This window comes from Gymnoscopelus microlampas (genome assembly GCF_963454915.1).
Source record: "Gymnoscopelus microlampas genome assembly, chromosome: 1".
In the NCBI taxonomy this organism is placed as follows: Eukaryota; Metazoa; Chordata; class Actinopteri; order Myctophiformes; family Myctophidae; genus Gymnoscopelus; species Gymnoscopelus microlampas.
In genome coordinates, this window is record NC_139962.1 from 52437155 (window position 1) to 52464841 (window position 27687).

The following is a 27687-nucleotide window of genomic DNA, read 5'->3' on the forward strand; positions in this document are numbered from 1 at the left end:
GGTAGAACGAAGAAAACTAAGCGCATGACAACATCAGGTGTCTCAGTTCTCACATGAAAAAGTATTTTGAATTTGGAAAATTGGAAATTGTGCAGAAGTATTTAAATAGTAGTGCACAATCTTCGCATTTGTTACAACAATAGCCACAGGTCAAGCTGAATTAATAGCATTTGTTAGTCTAGCACAGTGGTTCTCAACCAGTGGTCCGGGGACCACCAGTGGTCCTTGAGGGGGTTCCAGGTGGTCCCCAGCTAAATGATGGAGAGTTGGTAACCAAATGGACCCTTATTGGGTAGATCTTTAACTCTTGAGAGCGTAAAATGGAACCAAATGGGTCCATTTGGTTTCATTTTACACTCTCAAGAGTTAAATTATTGTTAAGCATCTGCATTACTTAATTAAACAAGAAGTCTACACAATTAGAGAATATAGAAGAATTGTTATTTTGATCAACGTTTGCCTGTTAATCTCTCCTATTGGTGCCACAATACAGCATGGAATTGTAGACAAAAACCTTATCCAACGATAACAAAAAATAGTTTTGGGTCTGAGAGGCTAAATCTCATCAAATGGTGGTCTGTGGCTCAAATGCTGAATAAATAATGGGCCTTGATATGGAAAAAGGTTGAAAACCACTGTTTTAGAAAGATACTAATCCCTCTAAATCTCACTCATAAGTCGCTCAGGGATAGGAGCGTTGGCTCACAAAGATGAAAGCCAGAGCATTAATAAAAACCTTCTGTCTGGAGTGCTATGTGAAGACATTGGTACATTTGTCACATCGTCATCCTTAGACCATAGATATCACAGATAATGGTGTTGGGTACTCCTATTTGACTTGTTGGGAGGCTTAAATGGGCATTTCACTCCTCATTACATCTGTAATGGTCACCGACAATACAAAACAATGTTTCTCTCCCCCTCTGTACTCAATTGTTTCTCGCTCGAGGAGCAAGGGCATTCTCCATGGAGAATTTCCACCGCAGAGAGAACTGTTATGTATGATTGTCTGTTGTTGCAGGAACGAGGGGAACACCACGGTTGGTCTCGTTTGTGATGTTGGCTGTTTGTTCATTACACTTTTTATCAGTTCTCCTTTCATTGCTGTGGCCATTTTTTCCACATCCCTCAGGTTCATACAGTACTCATATTTTTTTCTTTGGTGTATTGGTATTTATTTTTTCTTCTTTTATAATATCTCTGCTACCTTGGTTTCAAACTTGTGTTTGTGTCAATGTGGAAGTAGATTAGAGGAGTAGTTCACTGAAATTCTTTTTTTGTTTTTGTCGCATACCTACGCCAATAATTTGATGACCGGGTCATCGGTCAATAGAAGCCCACTTGACTCTGCCGGTCATCAAATTATTGGTTTAAGAATGCGAATTAAACAAAGAAATCTTCATGAAATCTCCAAGGCTTCATGGGGTGTCTTTAATTGATAGAAAATAAGTAATGTTTTGGGTGAACTACTCCTCTAAAGCTACACATATCAGCTCTATACTTTCAATGCTTACAATTTAACATTGTAGTAAATAAATAAATACATGGAAATGTTAGGTTGCATAATCAGCATCTGAAGAGCTGTGATTATGCCAGCAGATATCTTACCTACAGCTTGCCTTTTAGAATAGTGGTTCTCAACTCAGTGTCCCAAACTACCGCTACAGCAGTTGTCTTCTTCTACCAGCTATAGTTGCAGCCCCTGGTTAGATGGCTAGAATGAACACCAGCTGTACTTTGGGACCACTGTACTTTAAAAAAAACATCAAATATATAACAAATCTGGTCTGATAATGGAAGTCTTGACATGTCTACATTGATACATGTTGAACCAAGTCCAGTATACGTCACCACTAGGCATGTAACGATTCACTCAACTCGAGATACGATTCGAATCATGATACGTTCACAAAACCTTCACAAAACGTTCACGATACGTTTTTTCACGATTTTTTAAAAACACACAATTATTTTCTAGACAAATGACCGCAAAAAACGATTTATTTTAATTTTATTTCTCTTACACAAATCCAGTATTTTCTTCTTAATTTAAAAAACATTTTTTTTTTTACAATACTGTTTTCTCTTATTCTACAGTACAGTAGCACTTTTTTTTTAATCAATTCCCTTACAAAGATCCTGTATTTTTTCTCTTTTTTTTGACGCGCCCTCTGCTGTTTGCATCACGATACATTTTTTATTAATTCAATTTAATTGTCACCAATTTGAATCGATTTTCAATCAATTTACGATAAATCGTTTTTTTTAAATCGTTTCACGCCTAGTCAGTCACCGCCTTTTTACTGACGCATGCGGTGTAACTTTCGGTTTCCTCCATTGTTTTCCTGACAGTTGGCGAGGACCCGGCAAAGTCGCTCACGGACACGCCGCCGGACTTCAACCAGGTCTCTCCGCCCTCCTCCAGGGCCCCCGCAGCCACGGCCTCTCTGTCCAGCGACAACAAGTTCCACTCTCTGCCCTTCAGTCTGAACCGGAAGGCGGGCCCCAATGGCAGCATGAGCCATGGGCCCCTCTCGCTCTCCGTCCAGTCCGTGATGGGGGAACAGCCGGAGCAGCAGCCCCCGCAGCCTCCCACCTCCGCCGCCCCTCCGCCGCCAGGGCGGCCCCCCAGCCCGCCCCGGGGCCAGCCGGGGGGCCTGGAGGTGGGGTCCCTGGTGGAGGTGAAGGAGAACCCCCCTCTCTGCGGGGTCATCCGTTGGGTGGGGCTGCCCCCGGGCCTGCTGGAACCCTTGGCTGGACTGGAGCTGGTGAGGAAAACCGTCTATTCCAGGGGGTCTTACACGTTTTTCAGGCCAAGGACCCCCTTAGCTGAGGGAGAGATGAAGCCGGGACCCCCACTACATTGCATTCATTTGTGTTGCAGATTCAACTTTTTCATAGATTTCATAGATAGCTTCACTGACTATCATCAGTGCTATGTAAATTCATGTTTTTTGTTCATTTCAGACATTTAACCCCTTAAACCTTCAATACTTGGTACTTGATTTGCTCCTTTTCCCCTCTACACCAAACCTCTTTGCCGCAGTGTTAATTTTGGCAACTAAAACTAAAATACTAAGGTTTTGATATTTAGTCGACTAGACTAGACTAAGACTAAACAATTTTCAGAAGACTAAAATAGGACAAACTAAATGGTGTGTTATTCAAAAGACTAAGTCTAAACAATTTTCAGAAGACTAAAATAGGACTAAGACTAAATGGTGTTATTCAAAAGACTAAGATTAAGACTAAATCAAAATTTGCTGTCAAAATTAACACTGCTTTGCCGAAAATAGGTGTGTGCTTGTAGGTCTGCTATTTTCGGCTAATGTTCCTCAGAAAAGAGATGCTAGGGTTCAAGTGGTTAATGTAAAAAATAAATATCGTATCACAAAGATTTGGCGGACCCCCTACAGTAACTCTGAGAACGGCCCCCTTGTTGAAGACCCCTGGTCTATTCAATATCATCAAGAATAAATTAAAAAAAATCTTATTGAATGATTTAGGAAGTGGTGAAACATTACATCTGTGAAATACTGTTACACTCCAATCGTTTTCACGCAGCAGTCAGTGGTGTGTTCTATCGTGTTACTAGTATTATACGTAGTATGACGTGCAGATTTTTGGGGAAAAAAAGCGTAGCCCTCTACTAATCATCAGTGGTGTAAAGTAACTAAGTACATTTACTCAAGTACTGTACTTAACTCATTCAGTGCCCAGCTTATTTATGGAATTTTGGCTCTGAGTGCCACAGCTAAAATTCATTGTAAAAAAAAAGTGCTTAGGAGCCGAGATACAGCCTTTTTAAGTTAGAAGTTAAACACAGAGTGAATGGAGCAGCAAATCTTCAAATCATCATATCTTGGGTTCTGAACATGTTTTTCCAAAAAAAAAAAAGAAATATTTTCTTTTTTTCATGACGTCATGTGGCGCACGGGGCGTCAGGCCACGTGACGTCTTAGACGTCATGTGGCACTGGATGAGTTATGTACAATGTTTAGGTATTTTTTTTACTTTACTGGAGTATTTTCCAATTTGCAATTGGCCTACTTTAACTTCTTCTCCACTACATCTCAGAGCAAATATTGTACTTTTTACTCCCACCACAATTATTTGAAAACTTAAGTTACTTGTTACTTTGTAGATCTTGATTATTATTACAAAACATACATTACCCACTTCAGACGTATATATATATTTCGGCCATTTGAAAATTGCAAATCTGCAAGCTCGAGCTTGTAGATCGGCTATTTTGAAAAGATTTTTTAAACATTTTGAACTTCTGAAATGGTACATTCTGCTCACTGAGTAATTTTACTTTTGGTACTTTAAATACATTTTGATACCAATACTTTTGTACTTTTACTCAAGTACATTTTGAATTCCGGACTTTTACTTGTAACAGACTTGTATTTCTACATTGCAGTATATTGATACTTTTACTTAAGTAAAACATGTGAGTACTTTTACCACCACTTACCATTTCATCCATTGACCACGCACATGAAAAAACCTAGATCACACCACTGGCAGCAGTGCATTGGTCAGAAACTAGTGCATTTTGATAGGGTCCAGCTGTGATGTTGTAGGAGTGTGACCATCTTATCAGTTAATGTGTGTCTGGTGTCTCCCGTATGATATGGAGTGGATAAGGCAGTGCTTCTCAAAGTGGGGTACGGGGATCCCCAGGGGTCCTTGAGGGAGTTCCAGGGTGTCCCCAGCTAAATTAGGAACAGTTTAACTCATTGAGTGCCATTAACGTGTTTCACATGTTTTTGAAAAAAATAGAAAAAAGAACCCAAGATATCATTATCTGAAGATTTGCAGCTCCATCCACTCCTTGTTTAACTTATAACTGAAAAAGGCTGTATCTCGCTTCCTAAGCACTTTTCTTTTACTTTGAAAAAAAAAAATCAAAAATCAAAATCGTACTGGCCAGAAATAGCCAGAAATAATTTGGGCACTCAATGAGTTAATTAAACCCGTATTTATTTATTTTTGGCTATTCGGTACCCAATCTACAAGCTCACTACTCGTCGCAACGCATTGTGAGCCTAGTGTAGATCTTCTCTTTTAGATTTCTTTTTTTTACTTTGTTGAGTTTTTCACAGAAGCATTCATTATTGAAGCGAGTACTATGCAGATAAAGAATAGCATCATCCAATGCAAACCATGCCATATAAAAAAGACAAATCTTCTCTTATGGGGGTGCTGTGGTGCCAAATTCATATCAATTTGAGGGATTCTCGAGGAAAATGTTTGTGAAGCATTGGGATAAGGTACGACGTACATGACAATATTGTTAATAATGTCTTTGGCTCTAGGAAGAAGAGTGTGTCGGCTGCACGGACGGCACCTTTAAGGGCACACGTTACTTCAGCTGCCCGCCCAAGAAGGCCCTGTTTGTCAAACTCAAGTGCTGCCGGCCCGACTCCCGCTTCCCCTCGCTCCACCACTCCTCCAACCCCATAGAACGCTGCAACTCCATTGGTGAGTCACCCGCTACACTAGCTGTTTACACTGGACACAAATATCCCTGTCCTTGTGGGAATAATAGTGTTACTATGGGAACGCATACTGTGTCGTTTTAGATTTGTAGCCATTATTTTGTACTTTGGGCTGTTCAAAAATAGCAGATCTACAAGCTCATAGCTTGAGTGACGCGCTACGAGCTTGTAGATCTGCTATTTCTTTAAAAAAAAAGTACTTATGTTTGTTAGTTATGTTGCTATAATATCAGTGGTTCTAAAACTTTTTTCATGTCAAGGACCACCCAAAATTATATGTATTTGTCCGTGGACCCCCTATCTTAAAATATTCTGTTCCAGGGACCCCCAGAAGCAAAGATTTTAGTTAAAAATGTATATATATATATTCAAAGATTTGCACACATTTTCACCGTTTTCTTTTTTTCGTGGTTCTGTTGTGTTTCTCTCTGTAAATCAAGGGCTTTATTCATTTATTTGTATCGGTCATCTCTGCTATCTGCCATTCAGGGACATTTTGACACATGCATATTTAAACAAGACATACAGCAAGGCCCTACAATTTACAATTCAGGTATTTAGAGGAACGCTCTTATCCAGGGCGACTCACAGTACGAGCGTGAGATCGGAATAAGCAGAGTAAACATGAACTCTTGGTCAATAAACAAGGTAAATAGTCACATAAATAGTGTGCAGAGAGAGCAGTGTAGTGCCTCAAAGACACTAGAATACCAGGTAAACAAAGAATGTGGCATCTGTCTAAACAGTCAAAATAACATTCTGTACATTTGAAACTGATAGGATACCAGGTAAACAATGAACCTAGCATCTGTCTAAGTAACCTGCTTTCTAAATCGCATTCGTAACATTTGTGGTCAAGAAAAGCAAATCTAAGAAACAAAAACATGAGAACAAGTGACAAAGAGATGCATAGTAGTACCATAGTATCTTGGACATTCGCTAGCATCAATCGAAAGAAAAGGAGGCTAAATAGGTGGACACAGGAAGAGTAACAGGGAGAGTGAAGTGCCAGGGGGTGAGGTGGAGAAAATTTGGAGTGAGTCTGCAGTTCTGACTGCAATGGGGAGTCGTCCTTGGCACCGTAATGTGGGGCAGGCCGATTGGCGTGAGGCGCAAAATGACAATTTCCTAAGTCACAGTTGTGTTAGTGTGTGTCTGTCCCCGTCTGTGTTTGTTTGGTATTTTGGGGACTCACCGTCCACCAGTGTGGGAGGGAGCCGAGGCACAGACGAGGGTTTGTCGTTTGCAAATACGCAGCACTCTGCAATTTTATTGTCAACGAGGACCCCGATTTGCACCGCCCGCCTGTTTGGACCAGGTCTAACAGCGTATTGTGACTGAGGCACGCACACTTAAAATAGCGGAGGTGTATCCAGATAGATGTGTCCAAATTAAATCACACCAAGCTGCTTTATATATAGTATGTTATGCTTGTCTTGTTTCACTTTGGTATTAACCCTTCCATGCTGGGAAGAATATTTGAGCATGTTTTTATGCATTCTAACCCACATGGTTAATGCTTGTATCGAGCAAACCTGTTGCACAGAGAATATTGAAGTCATTATATCCATATTGGTTTCTCCTTTATAAACGTCTTTGTGATTGGTGAACAGGTTGGGACACATAGACAGAGACTGACTGACTGACTGACTGACTGACTGACTGACTGACTGACTGACTACAAATGCAATCCAACTTCCACCCTCTTCATTAGTTTCACTTTGGATTTACCAGTCATGGTGCAGACTGTTTTGAAATGGTTCTGTTTCGTGATTCCATACCATGCATATATTGGCATCGGCTGTGATTGGTCTTACTTTTGACAGTACATACATACATACAGCTAGACATCTGCTCAACCATTTCATACATACATGCATGCATGCATGCATGCATGCATGCATGCATGCATACATACATACATACATACATGCATGCATACATACATACATACATACATACATACATACATACATACATACATACATACATACATACATACATACATACAAACCCTATCCTGTCCTGACCATGTACCTAAATACATTGAAATGGTTGAGCAGATGTCTAGCTGTGGTGCCTGGGCTTTGCTCACTTATGATGAAGTTATTTACATGAGAGCATCAACCACATAACCCAAGCATGGGAGGAATAAGTCCTTGGATCTCTAAACTTATGTTCTTTGTGTAGCATTCGGCGGGTACTTGAGTGAGGTGGTGCACGAGAACACTCCTCCCCGCACAGAGAACGATGGGCTGGATGTCATGGTAGGAAAGAAGAAAGGTATTCAAGGCCACTACAACTCCTGCTACCTGGACTCCACCCTTTTCTGGTCAGTACCTTTTGACATAAATGCCTATACATGAACATAATATTTGTGCATATCTATTCAAAAGCATAAAACACGTAAAAAGCTTGGGAGCTTATTTCCATTGTGGTCATTGAGTGCAAATATGTGTATAAACTGTGTGTGTGTGTGTGTGTGTGTGTGTGTGTGTGTGTGTGTGTGTGTGTGTGTGTGTGTGTGTGTGTGTGTGTGTGTGTGTGTGTGTGTGTGTGTGTGTGTGTGTGTGTGTGTGTGTGTGGTAGCAGAGACATGCAGACATAATATTAATAATAAGTACCTTCAGGCAATTTCAACATTCCAATAAGGTGGCAAAAAAATACCATGGGTACTGTAAATGCTGTATATAACATCTGACCCTAAGACCAGGGAGGTAACTCAATATAATTATGTATGATGTATGAATATATACATCAATTGTTCATATTTCATAATCACCACAGTCAACTACATAGTGCTGCCATCCTCCAAAACCATTAATACCACCTTTCACCACTAGAGGAGGTTGTTTGCCTTCCTAACTATTAATTGCTCAAGGGCAGTAGTGGCTCAGGAGGTAAAGTTGCCATCTTGGAATCTTGAAGGCTTCTGGTTCGATTCCCTGATCCTCCTGGCTGCTTGTCGAAGTGTTCCTCGAGCAAGAAACACCCATTTAGACCCGAGGCAGATTCTAAAACGCCTTCTAAATCATAAACCTAAGTTTTATGAAAAACTTCAAATTTGTATTGCAACAACTAAAGTGACACAGATGCTGTCCTGGACTGAAAGGTATTACAACATATAGGTTGCAACAAGTCTAAATGGGTTAACCCTTAACTGCTCTCAATGAACAGGTGGCTGCCTTGCTTGGTTTCCTCTTGTGTGTGTGTGAATGGGCAGTGTTTCCCCTATATGCATTAAGCAGTGGCGGGCCGCCACCCCTTAAATCTGGCCGCCACAGTATGATTTTTTCAAAAACAAAAATGTTTCAATTTTCTTTTTTTTATTATCATGGACATATCCGTGATTGGCAGGTAATGTGTTAAGTAAGAAGTGTGAGTACTTCCTCCACCACTGTCTTTTTTGTTATGTATGACAGTTTGTCTATACTACTTGGTCTAATAAAAGTATATTTTCCTAAATCTGGAGACAATTCATACGTAAACTATACAGATATCTTCCTGCTCATTACTGTGCACGTGTACTGTATAAGTCTTCGTGTTTGAGCACAAATATGCATTTTGAGAACCCAAAATGTTTCGGCGTGCACGCTCGCCACGCATCCTCCCCCACACCTTCAGCCTCTGGCTAGGGGAAACACTGATGGGTGAATGTGAAATACATTGAAAAGCGCTTTGGATACAGGTGCTACATACATGCAGCCCATTTACCATTCCAGTTGCGTCCTTGCTGCATACTTTTTGTTCTTCTTTTCCACCTCCATCTAACAAGCCTCAAAACAGTGTTTGCCTCTCCATCATCTTTGACCCTGTATTCTAAGTGCTGTCGAACCTGAAAAGTATCATTCTGTTGCTGTCGGGTGGAAACCTTGTATGTCCAAAACTGCTCCCCCTTTTTATTATTATTTAAAAAAAATAATATACCGGTATATACAGTATGTAGTGAAAATAGCTGATCTACAAGCGCCACAATACGACGAGTTGTGAGCTTGTAGATCGGCTATTTTCCCTACTTTTGTGCGACACTCCTGTATGATGAAGTAGGGCTTTATTTTACGAGAAGTAAAAAAAAAAAACATACCCGACACAGCAACAATTTCCTTGTTGTAACCAAGTCCTCTGCCGTCATGCTACACGGTCAACTGAAAACTCCCAAACTTACCGTTTATTATTCTCTCTGTTTGCAGTCTTTTTTCCTTCAGCTCTGTCCTGGACACAGTTCTGCTGAGGCCACGCTGCAAGACTGATGTGGAGTATTACAGAGAAACCCAAGAGCTGCTGCGCACAGAGATAGTCAACCCCCTGCGCATGTACGTTTATTTTTTGATTGATTGAATACTTTATTAGAAATGTAAACAGCAGCACATGGTACAGTAAGACATGGACTTGTTTCCATTGTGGTCCTATGAATTCATTTCATCAACATACAGTAGTATACAAATGTACCACAATAATTCATAATAATCAACTTATACAAACACTATATACGAAAGAGATGGAAACATTACATTCACTTCCCCTTTGGGTCTCCTGAAAGACGTTTTTTTTTCCAGGCCAATTTTGGAAGAAACCAGTGTTACACATCTTTTAACCCATTAAGACCAGGAACGCATCTGTGTCATTTTTATATTTCTTTGGCTATTTTTGGAAAATCTTGTTTTTTTTTAGAAATCTTTTATTTACTTGATGGAGAGCCAACAGTGTAGTTGATAATCTATGCCTGCATGTTAAAAAAAAGAAAGAAAAACATTTCAGTGAATTTATTATGCAAACATTGGTCTTGTGAAGCTTTTTATAAGGTGAGTGTTCTCCATTTCCATTTGCTAGAGAGACAGTGGTTGGTTTACAGTAGGCTTGTCTCTAAATGGGCATAGCATTCTTTCACCTTATGAACAAAACTACTTCATGAGAACAAAGACGGTGTAACTAAGAGATTCACTGACACAAAACAAAACAATAAACAGCGTTTTTGGTTGTTTATCAGCTACAACTGTCATGAGTTGGCATTTCCTAGTTTTACACAGTCGGGTAATGTGATTGGCTCTCGAGGAAAGTCTTACCGTAGTTACAACAATGTGCTGTGGCACGTTAGAGTGTTCGCCATGAGACTGGGAGGTTGGGGGTTCGATTCCCTGGCCGGGTCATACTAAAGACTATAAAAATGGAACCCAATGCCTCCCTGCTTGGCACTCGGCATCAAGGGTTGGATTGGGGTAAGTCCCTGCGACATACCAGCGTCATGTCCAGGGGGTGTGCTCGTACATCAAGCTGCCTCACGCTACAGGAACAGGAGATAGCCTCCTGCCCTATAGTGCGTGCCAAAAATCCTGACGGGGGCGTCAACAAGTGTCATTTGGTAGCGGCGGACAAGTATGTCTGCAGCTACTATGCCACGCCCCCCGTGGTGACGACACGTTGGCACGCACTATTGTCCACATGGCTCGGCAAGGCTTACTACTGGCCTCAAAATGCGCAGAATACCCGAAGCATGGAAAAAAAGGGTATGTGGGACAGCCCTGCATAGTATGTATTTCTAAACCTTTTCTCTCTAAATAAAAAAGACACATGGTTAACAGAATTATGGTTTGGACTGTCCTTGATTATATTTCGATGTGTGCTACCAAACCCGTTGAGTTGTGCAAGCTTGACTAACCCTGGAAGTAGACGTAAACTAAACGTATTGGATACGGAACATTTTAGTTCCGTGAGAGTTTTTGCAGTGGATGCTGCATTGGGTTTGTCTGTCCTGGTCCTGCTGTCATCAGTACCCATTAGTTTGCTGTTCAACATGCTTACATGACAGCAGTAGCTGCTGGCATCCATGACAGTGTGGTTTTGGGGGTAATGCTGTTGTTACTGTATACAAAGTATGGCTAACGTGACAGTGTCCTTTTATCTTCTGCTTGTCTTCCAGTCATGGATATGTGTGTGCTACTAAAGTGATGAAGCTGAGGAGGATTCTGGAGAAGGTAGAGGCTGCATCTGGCTTCACCTCGGAAGAGAAAGGTAGGTAGGATGTCAAGTCATGATGTGTCAAAGTCGGTAGTGTTGAAGCTTTTCAATACAATTAATAACAAAGTTAATGAGATAATATAAGTTAAAGGTAGGGTAAGTGATTTTCTTTGATTAAAATAAGTGTTTGTTCAGTAAAAGGAGTCTCCATGTCTCTCCAGCTCTTGCATTTTCGTTTCAGTTTCAGTTTCATTTCCAATTTTATCCAATCAGGATAGAGAACTCAATCAGGATATAGATTAAACAAGTGAAATTGGAAGTGATGACACTAAGAAATGAGCAGGCAAAATTGGAACTGGAACACTATAAAAATGAAGCTTAAAAATGGGTACTTTCTCCTGGTTGGCTGAGATTTTGACACCTACCGGAAAATGTATTTTCTGTTTATTAAAGAGCTGGAGAGACGGGGAGAATCCTGTTTCTGAAAAAACACTCTATAGCAATGATTACAATCAGAATATAGTGCTTTAACCTTTTAACAAAATACTTTTTGTTTTAACCAAAAAATATCACTTACCCTACCTTTAAGAATTATTTTATTTTCCCAGACATTTTTCCACATTTGTCCAGGCCTTTGCGCAACATAATGTAGATTCTTCTTTTTTTAGACCCCGAGGAGTTCCTCAACATTCTCTTCCACCATATACTGAGAGTGGACCCGTTGCTCAAACTAAGGTCAGTTACCCACCCAGTCAGTAAGTGTGTGTGTGTGCGCGCGCATTTGCATGCGCAGACAAGTAACAACTAATGCCACAATGTAAACAGTCTGTACTGTATGAATTGCTTGCTCAGGATGGGACAATGTCGGGTCTCTACTCTATGTGTCATGAGACAACTTGTTACGGGGCCAGAGCTCTGCTCTGGACACGTATTGTTATTCGCATTATTCTGTCACTTCTGCCACTTTTCGCAGTTCTGGCTGAACCGTGCAGTCGCTTTTTACGAAACTCGGCCATATGGTAGATGGTCATGAAAAACGATCAAGAAATAATTCTCACACTCATTCGTCAAAAGGTGGCGCTATAGCACTCAATTGAAAAATGCCAACTTTGAACAGGTACAACTCATGCCCTGTTTGACCTACAGCCATGAAACTTGGATACACATATGCGTCTCCTCATGCTGAACAACTTTCACACTCTGACTTTTGACCTCTGACCTTTAGATCTCCCACCATTTTGAATTATATGAAAAACAGTCATTGGCTCCTAACTTCTGCATTTTTTCACTTATGGAAAATCCGTTGGAAATTTTTGTAGAAAGTGGTCCAAAGTTCAAGTGTGAAACGTTTCGTGCAGATTGCTCAAAAATCCCAGGAGGAGATAGATTTTAACTATTACAGTTTTATGAAAATTATTCATCTGTGCCTAAAACATACATGCAGACTCACATTTCTTTGAAACTTTGCAGAAATGTAGAGGGTCATTCCAAATATCACTGAAACCAATCTTACTCCAATTGGCCAAAAGGGGGCGCTATAGCAATTTTTTGAAAAGGCAGACTTTAAACAGGCATAAGTCATGCCTCGTTTGGCCGAAAGTCGTGAAACTTGCTTACACATGTGCCTTGACTCATGAGGAACACACGTATCGATTTGACCATTAAGCTCCGCCCTTAGATTTTCCGCAATTTTGAGCAGTTTGAAAAATACTTGTTTTTGCCAGTTCTGGCTTAACCGTGCATACGCTTTTTACGAAACTCGGCCATATGGTAGATGCTCATGAAAAACTACCAAGAAATAATTCTCACACTCATTCGTCAAAGGGTGGCGCTATAGCACTCAATTGAAAGTGCCAACTTTGAACAGGTACAACTCATGCCCTGTTTGACCTACAACCATGAAACTTCGATACACACATGCGTCTCTTCATGCCCGACAACTTTCGTGGTCTGACTTTTGACCTCTGACCTTTAGATCGCCCACCATTTTGAATTATATTAAAAACAGCCATTGGCTCATAACTTCTGCATTTTTTCACTTATGGAAAATCCGCCGCTTTTGTTTTGTCGGCAAAGGTCCTAAATTCATGTGTAAAATGTTTTGTGCAGATTACTCAAAAATCCCAGGAGGAAATAGATTTTAACTATTGCAGTTTTATGAAAATTATTCATCTGGCCCTAACACATACATGCAAGACTCACATTTCTTTGAAACGTTGCAGTAATGTAGAGAGTCATTCCAAATATCACTGAAACCAATCTCACTCCAATTGGCCAAAGGGGGGCGCTATAGCAATTTTTTGAAAATGCAAACTTTAAACAGGCAAAAGTCATGCCTCGTTTGGCCGAAAGTCGTGAAACTTGCTTACACTTGTGCCTTGACTCATGAGGAACACATCTATCGCTTTGACCAGTAAGCTCCGCCCTTAGATTGTCCGCAATTTTGAGCAGTTTGAAAAACACTTAAACCCAGGATTTTTCAGCTATTTGCGTGAAACTGTATCATCTGTGTGATCTCCTTTTTCACAGTTACTTGTCTGTTGGGCCAATGGCGTCTCCCTTAAATGAATGCCTCACAATCTCAAGGTCGCCAGTTCAAGCCTCACTTGATGGAGACTTAATTTAAGTTGAATTGCAAACAACAATATAGCTGCAAGCAGCGATAATACGGGGCCAGGAGAGAGAAAGAGAAATGATAATTCCTTTAACAGGTCAGTTCATGAAAGTCCTTGCGGTCTTGTTTCCAATGAGGGCCTGTGAGCAATTAGGGGTTAAGAGTCTTGCTTGTGTCGATGACAAATTTCATCGACACATTTGCTGACCTGGCCTGGAATCGTACCTGGGTCAACCAGAGCCTCTGGCTCACTAACCACTCAGCTATGGCCGCCCCTGAGAGAGAGAGAGAGAGAGAGAGAGAGAGAGAGAGAGAGAGAGAGAGAGAGAGAGAGAGAGAGAGAGAGAGAGAGAGAGAGAGAGAGAGAGAGAGAGAGAGAGAGAGAGAGAGAGAGAGAGAGAGAGAGAGAGAGAGAGAGAGAGAGAGAGAGAGAGAGAGAGAGAGAGAGAGAGAGAGAGAGAGAGAGAGAGAGAGAGAGAGAGAGAGAGAGAGATGGAAACGGAATAGATTGAAGAGACAGAGACATGGAAACGGAATTGATTGAAGAGAAAGACATGGAAACGGAATTGATTGAAGAGAAAGACATGGAAACGGAATAGATTGAAGAGAGAGAGAGAGAGAGCCATGGAAACGGAATAGATTGAGTCATGTTTTTTGCAATTCAACTTAAATGAGTGTGCATCAAGTGAGGCTTGAACCAGCAACCTTGCTGTCGTGAGGCACTCTTAGGTAGCTGCAACACTACCTATAGTGCTATAGCTTTGTCCAGGCTGACGTTGTCTGTTGAGGATGACAAACGCTTGCCTTCTGTCATGACCCAAGCCCCTGTTTCACTAACACTAAGATCACTCGTTCACAAACCATTTACCAATGAAGAAATTGTACATCTCCTCAGAAGCAAAACTAGTGAAAGTAGCCGATCTACAAGCTCACAAACCATTAAAAGTTGTCAGATTGTACATCGGCTATTTTCACAATGAAGTATGTTATACATTGAAAAAACATACTCTCATTGCTATCTGAAAAGTTGTGAGATTGTAGATCAGCTGTATGTAAAAAACACTCAATTAAGTATTTCATGTTATCTTTAACAATTGCAGATGTATTCATTGATAGTCATGTTGTGTGAAATGCAACTTAGATGAAGTCTGCACCAAGTGAGGCTTGAACTGGTGACCTTCAGGTTGTGGGGCACACATTTAAGCGAGAAGCCACCAACAGACAAGAACCTGTGAAAGGAGATCACACAGATGATACAGTTTCACGCAAATAGCTGAAAAATCCTGGTTTTAAGTGTTTTTCAAACTGCTCAAGATTGCGGACAATCTAAGGGCGGTGCTTACTGGTCAACGTGATAGATGTGTTCCTCATTAGTCAAGGCACATGTGTAAGCAGGTCTAATGGCTGTCGGCCAAACGAGGCATGACTTTTGCCTGTTTAAAGTTTGCATTTTCAAAAAATTGCTATAGCGCCCCCGTTTGACCAATTGGAGTAAGATTGGTTTCAGTGATATTTGGAATGGCCCTTTACATTTCTGCAAAGTTTCAAAGAATGGTAAGTCTGCATGTATGTGTTAGGGGCAGATGAATAATTGTCATAAAACTGCAATATTCATTGGCTCATTAAAGCTTCATTTTTTCACTTATGGAAAATATTTTGCAAACGTTTTTTGGCATAGGTCCAAAGTTCATGTGTAAAAAGTTTCGTGCAGATTACTCAAAAATCTCAGGAGGAGATAGGTTTTAACTGTTTTTCATATCATTCAAAATGGTGGGAGATCTAAAGGTCAGAGGTCAAAAGTCAGAGTGTGAAAGTTGTTCAGCATGAGGAGACGCATGTGTGCATCGAAGTTTCATGGCTGTAGGTGCAACAGGGCATGAGTTGTACCTGTTCAAAGTTGGCATTTTTCAATTGAGTGCTATAGCGCCACCTTTAGACGAAAGATTGTGAGAATTATTTCTTGATCGTTTTTCATGACCATCTATCATATGGCCGAGTTTCATAAAAAGCGACTGCACGGTTCAGCCAGAACTGCCAAAAGTGGCAGAAGAAGAAACGGAATAATCAGAATAACAATACGGGTCCATGCTGGAAGCCTGGCCCCGTAATGACTGTATCAATGAATACATGTGCAAATGGTAAAGATAACCTGAAATGCTTATTTGAGACTACGTTTTTTCAACGTATGACATACTTCATTCTGAAAATAGCTGATCTACAATCTCACAACTTTTCATGGTTTGTGAGCTTGTAGATCGGCTACTTTCACTAGTTTTGGTTCTGAGGAGATGTATAATTTCTTCATTGGTAAATGGTTTGTGAACGAGTGATCTTAGTGTTAGTGAAACAGGGGCTTGGTTCATGAAAGAACGCAAGAGTTTATGATCTTCAACAGACAATGTCAGCCTGGACAAAGCTATAGCACTATAGGTAGTGTTGCAGCCTATTAGTCTGAAGGTTGAGAGTTCGAATCCTGTTAATGGCAGTAGGTTGAGATGTCCAATCAAACCATTATGTTTCCATCTCTCTCTCTCATCAATCTATTGTTTCCATGTCACTCTCTCTCTCTTCAATCTATTCCGTTTCCATGTCTCTCTCTCTCTCTCTATTCACTGGCCCCGTATTATCGCTGCTTGCAGCTATATTACAAATTGTTTTTCGCTCCCTCTCAATTCAAGGCTAATCTTAGTTCTGGCTTAACTGTGCTGTCGCTTTTTACGAAACTCGGCCATATGGTAGATGATTATGAAAAACGATCAAGAAATAATTCTCACAATCTTTCGTCAAAAGGTGGCGCTATAGCACTCAATTGAAAATGGCAACTTTGAACAGGTACAACTCATGCCCTGTTTGACCTACAGCCATGAAACTTGGATACACATATGCGTCTCCTCATGCTGAACAACTTTCACCCTCTGACTTTTGACCTCTGACCTTTAGATCTCCCACCATTTTGAATTATATGAAAAACAGTCATTGGCTCCTAACTTCTGCATTTTTTCACTTGTGGAAAATCCGTTGGAAATTTTTGTAGGCAGTGGTCCAAAGTTCAAGTGTTAAACGTTTCGTGCAGATTGCTCAAAAATCCCAGGAGGAGATAGATTTTAACTATTACAGTTTTATGAAAATTATTCATCTGTGCCTAAAACATACATGCAGACTCACATTTCTTTGAAACTTTGCAGAAATGTACAGGGTCATTCCAAATATCACTGAAACCAATCTCACTCCAATTGGCCAAAAGGGGGCGCTATAGCAATTTTTTGAAAAGGCAGACTTTAAACAGGCATAAGTCATGCCTCGTTTGGCCGAAAGTCGTGAAACTTGCTTACACATGTGCCTTGACTCATGAGGAACACACGTATCGATTTGACCATTAAGCTCCGCCCTTAGATTTTCCGCAATTTTGAGCAGTTTGAAAAATACTTGTTTTTGCCAGTTCTGGCTTAACCGTGCATACGCTTTTTACGAAACTCGGCCATATGGTAGATGCTCATGAAAAACTACCAAGAAATAATTCTCACACTCATTCGTCAAAGGGTGGCGCTATAGCACTCAATTGAAAGTGCCAACTTTGAACAGGTACAACTCATGCCCTGTTGACCTACAACCATGAAACTTCGATACACACATGCGTCTCTTCATGCCCGACAACTTTCGTGGTCTGACTTTTGACCTCTGACCTTTAGATCGCCCACCATTTTGAATTATATGAAAAACAGCCATTGGCTCATAACTTCTGCATTTTTTCACTTATGGAAAATCCGCCGCTTTTGTTTTGTCGGCAAAGGTCCTAAGTTCATGTGTAAAATGTTTTGTGCAGATTACTCAAAAATCCCAGGAGGAAATAGATTTTAACTATTGCAGTTTTATGAAAATTATTCATCTGCCCCTAACACATACATGCAAGACTCACATTTCTTTGAAACGTTGCAGTAACGTTTCAGAGTCATTCCAAATATCACTGAAACCAATCTCACTCCAATTGGCCAAAGGGGGGCGCTATAGCAATTTTTTGAAAATGCTAACTTTAAACAGGCAAAAGTCATGCCTCGTTTGGCCGAAAGTCGTGAAACTTGCTTACACTTGTGCCTTGACTCATGAGGAACACATCTACGTCAACATCGCTTTGACCAGTAAGCTCCGGCCTTAGATTGTCCGCAATTTTGAGCAGTTTGAAAAACACTTAAACCCAGGATTTTTCAGCTATTTGCGTGAAACTGTATCATCTGTGTGATCTCCTTTTTCACAGTTCCTTGTCTGTTGGGCCAATGGCGTCTCCCTTAAATGAATGCCTCACAATCTCAAGGTCGTCAGTTCAAGCCTCACTTGATGCAGACTTAATTTAAGTTGAATTGCAAACAACATGACTGTATCAATGAATACATGTGCAAATGGTAAAGATAACCTGAAATGCTTATTTGAGAGTACGTTTTTTCAACGTATGACATACTTCATTCTGAAAATAGCTGATCTACAATCTCACAACTTTTCATGGTTTGTGAGCTTGTAGATCGGCTACTTTCACTAGTTTTGGTTCTGAGGAGATGTACAATTTCTTCATCGGTAAATGGTTTGTGAACGAGTGATCTTAGTGTTAGTGAAACAGGGGCTTGGTTCATGAAAGAAGGCAAGAGTTTATGATCTTCAACAGACAATATCAGCCTGGACAAAGCTATAGCACTATAGGTAGTGTTGCAGCCTATTAGTCTGAAGGTTGAGAGTTCGAATCCTGTTAATGGCAGTAGGTTGAGATGTCCAATCAAACCATTATGTTTCCATCTCTCTCTCATCAATCTATTGTTTCCATGTCACTCTCTCTCTCTTCAATCTATTCCGTTTCCATGTCTCTCTTTCTCTCTCTATTCACTGGCCCCGTATTATCGCTGCTTGCAGCTATATTTGTGATTTGTGTTGTGCCCCCGGAAATGCAAAAAAAAATACATTTTCGTTTTTTTGTTCGAAAGGATTTAGATGGCGAAAAAATATTTACTGAAAACTAGGTGCATGGATCACGGTTTTAGCCCGCAGATAACCGCAGTTTGGTGCATTTGGGTCAATCAAATATAATTAGACATTTAGCAGTCTTATTAATTATTAATTAATATTGGATAATCCGTGGGTGAAATAATGCAGGTAATAGATTAATGACATCGATCTATAGGCCTATTATAGCTTTTAAAAAGCACAAAATCTCGCTGTGCGTGCGTCTGTAGTATTTTAATATTAGGTCATTTTCCATCAGGAACAAATTAGCCGCCTACTACACGTGCCTTGTTCGGCATCATCGAATCCATCTCCAATCACTGCAGTTGTGCTAGTTATATTGTGTTAGCAAAACATTCTCCAACGTACAGATTGGTTAAAATATAATGGTATTGATTTAAACAAATTCCTGATAGCAGCTTTATGACAGAAAGCATAAAGAAAAACACTTAAGTGTAAAGAAATGTTCTTTGTGCAAATGAAAAGCTGGTTGTTTTGGTGTGCTACAGGTCGGCAGGGCAGAAGGTCCAGGACTGTTACTTCTACCAGATCTTCATGGACAAAAAGGACAAAGTGGGAGTTCCCACCAGCCAGCAGCTTCTAGAGTGGTCCTTCATCAACAGTGACCTCAAGTTTGCAGAGGTTTGTTACACTATGAGTAGTCATAAGTAGTCATTGTGCAGAATGTCCCAAAGTTCAAAATGCATAAAGATCTTTTAAAAATAGCAGATCTACAAGCTCACAATGCATCTCACACTTCTCAACGCAATGTGAGCTTGTAGATCGGCTATTTTCAAATGGACGAAATATATATATATATATATATATATATATATAGGACTGAATTGGTTAATGTATGTTTTGTAGTAATAATCAAAATCTACAAAAAAAGTAACTAAAGTTGTCATGTAATTGTAGAGGAGTAAAAGCACAATATTTGCCTCTGAGATGTAGTGGAGTAGAAGTAAAAGTATTGAAAATTGTAAATACTGAAGAAAGTAATAAATACCTCAACATTGAACTTCAAGTACAGTACTTGAGTACATGTACTTAGTTACTTTCCACCACTGTTTGTCAGTCTACTATAAAACACACTCTGCCTAACAACGTTCTCTGTGTCCATGTTTTCCTCTGTTGTCCAGGCTCCCTCCTGCCTTATCATCCAGATGCCCCGCTTTGGCAAGGACTTCAAAATGTTTAACAAAATCTTCCCGTCTCTGGAGTTAGACATCACAGACCTACTTGAAGACAGTGAGTTTGCACTCATTCATTGTCATTGTGTGTGTGTGTGTGTGTGTGTGTGTGTGTGTGTGTGTGTGTGTGTGTGTGTGTGTGTGTGTGTGTGTGTGTGTGTGTGTGTGTGTGTGTGATGAGAATTCTCATCAAAGTGGTTTGTTCACATATTCTGAATGGCTGCTATGTATATAAAGGAATGTATATTGGTAGGCACAACAGAATTGTTGACTTATTAGTCAAGGACATAAGTTCATACATTTCATCTTCTGCCAAAACGTATAAGCACTCTTGTGTTTCAACTGCCATGTGCAATAATGAAAATGATGCCTTTTCAGATGTCACAGCTTATACACCAGATGTTGTTATTGTTGATGAGGACAGTAGAGAAGTGACCATTTTGGAAGTGGCATGTACATTTGCCCACAGCCTGGAAAAGGCATTCCTTACAAGATGCTTAAAGGAGACACACCATGAATTTAAAAAAATATTTGATATTTAATATCATATGGTGTATGTCCCTCAAACCATTTTCAAAAGGTTTGAGCCTAAATCAACACTCAGATATACTCATCCCAAGTCAATTCTCTCAGGCTTATAAAGCACTTTCAGCTGCAATACCAAAACGTCCAGTTGGCTAGGGGGGTGCTGTACTGCGGTACTGAGCAATTCTGTCTGTCAAAATACATGGGCAGAAAGTTTGGTGAGGTAAGCAAACTTGCCATTCTGAGATGGCCTGTTCAGACACGCCCATTCTGAAAATCTCTGAAATGAGAATGAATGACTGAATGTTAAAAGAAAATATTTTTTGGGGTACAAGAGACACTGGGGAGCCAAAAAAATAAAAAATAAATAAAAAAAAGTGAAATTCATGGTGTGTCTCCTTTAAATGCGAACGTCTTAAGGATGCTATTCTACAGCTTGGTTACAAATGTAAACTGCTTGTGTTCATATTTGGAAGCCTCGGTAATGTCCACAAATCAGGTGTGAGAGGCCTGCAGATTGCAGGAATGCCTAAGTCAAGAGCTAAGGCATTGGCAAAATTCTGTTCAGTGTCTGTGATAATTGGCAGTCGCCATATATGGAGGAGGCGATGCTTCCTGTACCCGTGTTCTGTATCCTGAAATACTTGTTGAGCTTTGCCAAGTTTGTGCATCTACTACTGTTTGTGTTCAAGAATTTCTTGTTAAAATGTGAACGCAAATAAAGATTGTGTGTGTGTGTGAGAATGAATGGTGATGCAGGAATGGATCAATCGGCAATCAAGTCTTATTATTATCATAACACGACTCAATGTTCACCCAACTGAGATTGAACACATCTGTGTTCTTAACTCCCCACTTCTTAAAGACTTACATAATTGTCACTGTCGGACGGAAACCTTGCAGTGCAAACTAACTAAACTGCTGTGTTTTGTGCTGCAGCTCCCAGAGAATGTCGAATCTGTGGAGGCCTGGCTCTCTATGAGTGCCGGGAGTGTTATGAGGACGGCGACATCACCGCTGGCAAGATCAAACAGTTCTGTGAAAAGTGCAATACACAGGTAGGTAGAAGACACAGTGAGCCTGTTATGGCTGCATGACTGAAGAGAGCAATAAACTGCAACGTGTGTACCATCGTTGGCCACTAGGTGGAGCCTGTTGCTAAGGAATACATTTGTGTTAAGGCAAGAGTTATATTAAGTGAAATGGAAAAAGTTTATTCATTCTTTTGTTAGTGATTAGTTTGTTGTGCAAGTGTTATGCAATGTGCATATACATATTGTATGTATACAAAATATGCAATATAATCAATGAACTTCACAATTTGGTTCATAGTTATCACACCATAATAAAAAATTAAAGATGGTACGAGGAGAACCGAAATGAAATAACTCAAATAACAGTATTTATTGCATGTGTGTGTGTGTACTGTTATTACTATACTTGTGAGGGCCAAATGTACCCACACATATAGTAGAGTTATAGAAGTAGAAATTGTGAGGACCATTGCCTGAATTATACTTAGTTATGTGCCGGTGTCATGCACAGACTATAGCCCATCTACAAGCATACAACGTGTCGGCAGCGTGATTGTAAATATTTTTTTTCTCCTGCTTTAGATTTAGGGTTACAAATGGCCAATTTTCTTTTTTAAATGTCACTCATAAAATTGCAGTCCTAAACATGTTAATGTCCTCACTAGGGGTGTGCCGATACACTAATTTCACGAAACGATACGATACGATATTTGGCTCACAACTTAGATACGATTTCGATACGATACGATACGCACTTTTTTTATTATGAAAATATATGGAGGAGAAAAAAAGAAAATGCAAACAAATAATTCTGTTTTTGCATTATTCAGACATGCAAACTTGTAGCTTTTCAGCTACAATAGCCGTTTTGAATCCAAATAGTATGACACCTGAACCGAAAAAAAAACATGTTGTCACTCTTTTCACTTCGGGGCCGTTTGCATGCCTGATTATTATGATTGTAAATTGTGTATCCAGGTCCACCTCCACCCTAAGAGGAAGGCCCATCGGCACGGCAAGCTGTCCGTCCCCAAGGAGCTCCAAGAGGGCCTGGGCCGGCAGGGCAGCTTCCCCCGCCAGAGGATGGAGCTGTTCGCTGTGCTCTGCATCGAGACCAGTCACTACGTGGCCTTCGTCAAGTATGGCGCCGCCGACTCTGCCTGGCTCTTCTTTGACAGTATGGCCGACCGTGACGGTATGTGAGTGTGTGTGTGTGTGTGTTTGTGAAAGCGAGGTCAGTGGTTTCAAACATATTTTGCCGCGGACCCCCCATCTGAAGAGGTTTTGTACCAGGGACCCTTCAGAAGAGAAGATTTGTGTAAAAAGATAAAAATATAAATTATTACATTTTTGTAAACATTAATTTTCGATTCTTCAAAATATTTCAAAAAATAGCAGATGTACAAGCTCGAAGTGACGCGCAGTGAGCTTGTAGATCTGCTATTTTTGAATAGCCAACACATAAATGGATAAAGTGGTTAAAATGATTGTGATGCTATGTTAACTACTTTAGCTGGGGACCCCCTGGAACCCCCCCCCCCCTCCCCCCCAAGGACCCCTGGTTATATGCAAGAATGCATAAATGATGGTGTGATAACCCTACTCTGAGAAGCACTGCCCTAGATGATGGTAGCCATTCAGTGGTGGTGGTGGTGGTGGTGGGACAGACTAAGGGCTTGATAAAAAAAAAACTTGCCATCGGGATCAATGTCATCGTCATTTAACGTGATGAATGCTGGGCAGCTTGCATTAGTGCAAAGATGTGCCGATCTTGGTTTCTCAATACCGATGCACTTTGTTCAAACTCAATAAGACTTTGCATTTACATATATTGCACAGACACAGTGCAATATATACTATGGGCAGTATACTACAAAATTCCATATGCATTCCCAATTACCATTAAGACTAACATCATTAAAAAACCTTTAGGAAATGTATATTAGCAGTATATTCCCTGCTATTAAATAACTGCTTTTTCTGCGTGGGGAGTTCGTTCCAGACAGAGAGGGGCCAAGTTGATTTATTTTTATTTTTATAAATGAATGTATTTATTTATTTGTGGTTAATACATGTGTAGGCTCCAATTAAGTTGCCAAGTCATAATAAGGACCAGGTTCTTTTTTTGTCATTCATCAAAAAAGCATTTGCAAGCACTTTCCTATGTATGACAACTTGCATGCCATTATTTGAATTCTCCTTGATACACTAAACAACCCCACCCAAAACAAATGGCTCATTTGTTTCCCACTATTTATTTAAGCAGTTCTTTGAACTTATAACGTACCTATTTTGGGCATGTCAATAATAGGCAGAAATCTGAAAAAAATAGAAGATCTACAAGCTCTTAAAGCATTGTGATGTGACTTTGTGAGCTTGAATTTCCATTTGACAACCGCTTCAAGCGGTTACCGTAACCCAGCTCTGGTTCTAACAGCAGCAGCACGTTGTGAGCTTGTAGATCGGCTATTTTCGTCGAAGAGATTTAGTGTAGAGGAGGAAAAGAGCTGGTCAAGTTTGCTAAGTATTGTGGGTTTAAAAGGTTAAGTGGCCGAAAATACACTGATGATCGTGCTGTCAAACAAGTATGAAGCTATCTATGAAATCTATGAAAAAGATTATTCTTTATTCTGTGACACAATTTTATACAATATCTAGTGGGGGGTCCCTGCTTCATCTCTCTCTCGGCTATAAGGGGTCCTTGGCCTGAACAACATTGAAGACCCCCTGTCCTAATGCATAACTAGGCTACCATACTGGGGGTCTTTGGAAAATAAAAACAGTTTTATTTGTGTGTGTGGTTCCCTCCCTTCCCCACAGGAGGGCAGAACGGCTTCAACATCCCCCAGGTGTCCCCGTGCCCGGAGGCGGGCGCCTACCTGAAGATGACCCCCGAGGAGCTGCACCTCCTGGACCCCAAGAGCATCCAGGGCCAGGCCCGGCGGCTGCTCTGCGACGCCTACATGTGTATGTACCAGAGTCCCACCATGAGCCTCTACAAGTAGAAACACACACACATCCACACCTCCATCATCTACCACCGCCACCTCAGAGGGGGCAGGAGAGACCCCCACAGTGAGACCCCTCACCCCTCCCAAAAAAATAAAACTGACAGAGAAAAGACTGAAGGAACTGACTGACCAAGACAGACCCCCAAGGAGGGGTGGAGGAGTCGACCTACCTACCTACCTACCGACCGCTAACTTCCTGTCTGCCCCCACCTCTCCTCCTCAACGCCTCTAGCCCCGGCCGCATCTCTCTTTTCCACAGAGGTTATAACGAGGTGGGGGGGGGGGGGGGGGGGTCGGCTGTGGTAAGGGTAAGGGTTGTTGAGGGGGAGGAGGTAAGAAACCTATTTTTGCACTGTGCGTTATTTGAAGTGTTTGTGTCTTCATGCATCTCTCTGTAGCTTCCTTGTGCCTCAGTGGAGCGCGCCGGTTAGCAGTGCTAAATGAGTTGAGGACATAACAGGCCTGCTGGAAGAGTCCCTCCCCTTCCAAGGCAAGGCAATGGGGGGGCGAGGTTGGGGAGGGGTCCGCTCGTCTCCGAGCGGTCTCCAAACTCGTCTCCCAACGCTTGTAACAAAACAAACAAAAAAATCCAAGAACAGTCAGGGACTAGAGAGCAGCTCATTTTAACCGGTGGGGGTGAGTTCTGCTTTTATTAATCAAGCGCAAAAAGTTTGGGAGGAGATACGCGTTTTTTTTAAAGTGGGCGCGCGCACAAAACCCCCTCATCCACAGACCAACGTGCTGTTCCTCTCTCTACAAGCTTGTGTGAAATCTCCTCAGTCGCTAGAAGCCTCCGCTGTGTCCGACAGAGCATCGTCATCATGGACAGTATAGTCACACTTTAACCTGTACGACTCCCATCATCAAAGACCACAGTATTCTCTACTCCTTGTGAAGCGGTTTCACGTGTATACAGTACATCCATCCACGCCCAACATAACGTCGCCTAGATGTCCTTACAATGTATGTTTATTACATTTATACATTGTCTGAGTTGTTCACGCGGTTAGCGAGTTGCGGTACTGGAAAAAAACAAACATAAAAACGGTAATTTTTTGTTGTCGTTCCTGAATAATAATTCAGTTAACAGTTTGATGTGAAGACTGCGATATCCATTTTTTTTTGTTTTTTTTACTTGGCGTGTCGAGAAGGAACTAGAACTAAAAATTGTGTTTTATGTTTACTGAAGGCTTAACTCCGCCCCCCTCAGGAGTTTGGATAACCATTGGGTGAGAGGAGAATACTCGTCAAAGTGGTTTGTTCTCGCTGCCTTTTTTTCATTCAAGTGTGTTACAATGTGTCCAGTTTCCAGCCGTGCATCGGATAACTTAAGTGAACTTATTTGATCCAGTACTATTTATTATATTCTAATCCGCATATATTATATATATATTTACAAACTTGTAATTCCCTTTTTAATGAAATAAAAAGAAACCAAGGGGTGATACAGGTGATACATTACAAGCGTCGGATACTTCTAAAAAAGCTTGAGTTATACATAATTGCAACGTGGGTGTCGTGCCGCTGAAATGAACAGATCTACAAGCTCTCAACTCGTCGTATAAGCGTGACACGACGCGAGTTGTAGATCTGCTATTTTTGGCGGAAAGACACCCGCACTGCGCAAACGAACCAAGTACACATGAATCAGGCTTTTAACCCTGTCTCACTGTATTACTAAGGTGAGACGTTGTAGTTGACGCTGTCCCATTGAAACTACTGAACATACTGTGTTGCAGTGTTATAAAGACAGGAGGTGAGGAGGAACCAGGCTGGGTACTTGGAGACCTCCAAATGTGTAAAGGCTTTTTGGCTTTCTCCTAGGCCAGTGGTTCTCAAACTCTATTATGTCTCAAGGACCCTCAAATTGATATGTATTTGGCCCGCCGACCACCATCGGAAAATATTTAGTGCCAGGGACCCCCAGAAGGGAAGTTTTTTTTAAAACAAAATTGTTCACCAAAGTGACGCGTTGTGAGCTTGTACATCTGCTATTTTTGAATAGCCAAAATATAAATTGGTTGAAATGATTGTCAGGCTATGTTAACTACTTTTACCGGGGACCACCTGGAACCCCCCCCAAGGACCCCTTGGGGGGGGTTCCATGGGACCCACTTTGAGAACCAATGTCCTAGGCTCCATGTAAAAAAAAAACAGGGTTAAAGTTATGTATACATACTGTATATGTGTACAGTATATATATAGCATTTGGTCATGAACACAATGTATGTCATAGGAAGCCTTTTTTCAAGTGAAGTCCTGGATGAACTACAAGTCCCAGCATCCCCTTGTAATCACCCCCCCCCCCCCCCCCCCTTCCTCCCCTGAAGAGGGAACGACCTGTATCTGCACTGCTGATATGTAGAAGCTTTTCACTGACGAGGACAATAATTGTCCACAAGGAGGACACCGTGTGAGTCTTTGTGGAGCGCATACGGGGACGTTTGACTTTTGTTTGTCTGTACAGTGTAGACAATGCTGTATGCAAAAACGGAAGGAAGTCAATGTCAGTGATGATGTTTCTGTAAATGTTAACTAAATAAAAAAACGTTTTTTTTTTCAAAAGGTACTAAATCGTGTGTTGTGGATGAAATGGAAGAATGAGGCCTTGTTGCAAAGTGGTTCGTTCAGTCTGTTTGGCACAGAGCAGTCAAAACGTTACACTGCATGTATAAAACGTTTGAATCCGGTTCATGATCGGTCCGATGTTATTCCAGCTGTGACTGTTAGTCCTTAGCGCATAGTTCCTAACAGTGGTGGAAAAAAGTACTTAAGTAAAAGTATCAATACTGCAATGTAGAAATACTCTGTTACAAGTTAAAGTACGGAATTCAAGATGTACTTAACGTACCAAAAGTTGAA

At 40.9% G+C, this 27687-nt stretch overlaps 1 protein-coding gene across 7 annotated transcripts in view; it reads left to right on the top strand.

Annotated features, from left to right (window-relative positions):
* cyld (cylindromatosis (turban tumor syndrome)) overlaps nucleotides 1-27394 on the top strand; it is a 47432-nt gene extending 20038 nt beyond the window's left edge. For 5 of the 7 annotated variants that reach the window (XM_084069815.1, XM_084069819.1, XM_084069818.1 and 2 more), the window contains 11 exons: nucleotides 2353-2768; nucleotides 5325-5490; nucleotides 7698-7839; nucleotides 9698-9820; nucleotides 11425-11516; nucleotides 12131-12197; nucleotides 19572-19704; nucleotides 20205-20313; nucleotides 21720-21838; nucleotides 22793-23013; nucleotides 24635-27394. In XM_084069815.1, coding sequence (XP_083925941.1) covers nucleotides 2353-2768; nucleotides 5325-5490; nucleotides 7698-7839; nucleotides 9698-9820; nucleotides 11425-11516; nucleotides 12131-12197; nucleotides 19572-19704; nucleotides 20205-20313; nucleotides 21720-21838; nucleotides 22793-23013; nucleotides 24635-24893 — 1847 coding nt within the window. In that variant the 3' untranslated portion in view covers nucleotides 24894-27394. The remainder of the gene's footprint in view (nucleotides 1-2352; nucleotides 2769-5324; nucleotides 5491-7697; nucleotides 7840-9697; nucleotides 9821-11424; nucleotides 11517-12130; nucleotides 12198-19571; nucleotides 19705-20204; nucleotides 20314-21719; nucleotides 21839-22792; nucleotides 23014-24634) is intronic. The other 2 variants (XM_084069817.1, XM_084069820.1) reach the window with 1 other exon arrangement.
* The last annotated feature ends 293 nt before the right edge of the window (nucleotides 27395-27687 follow it).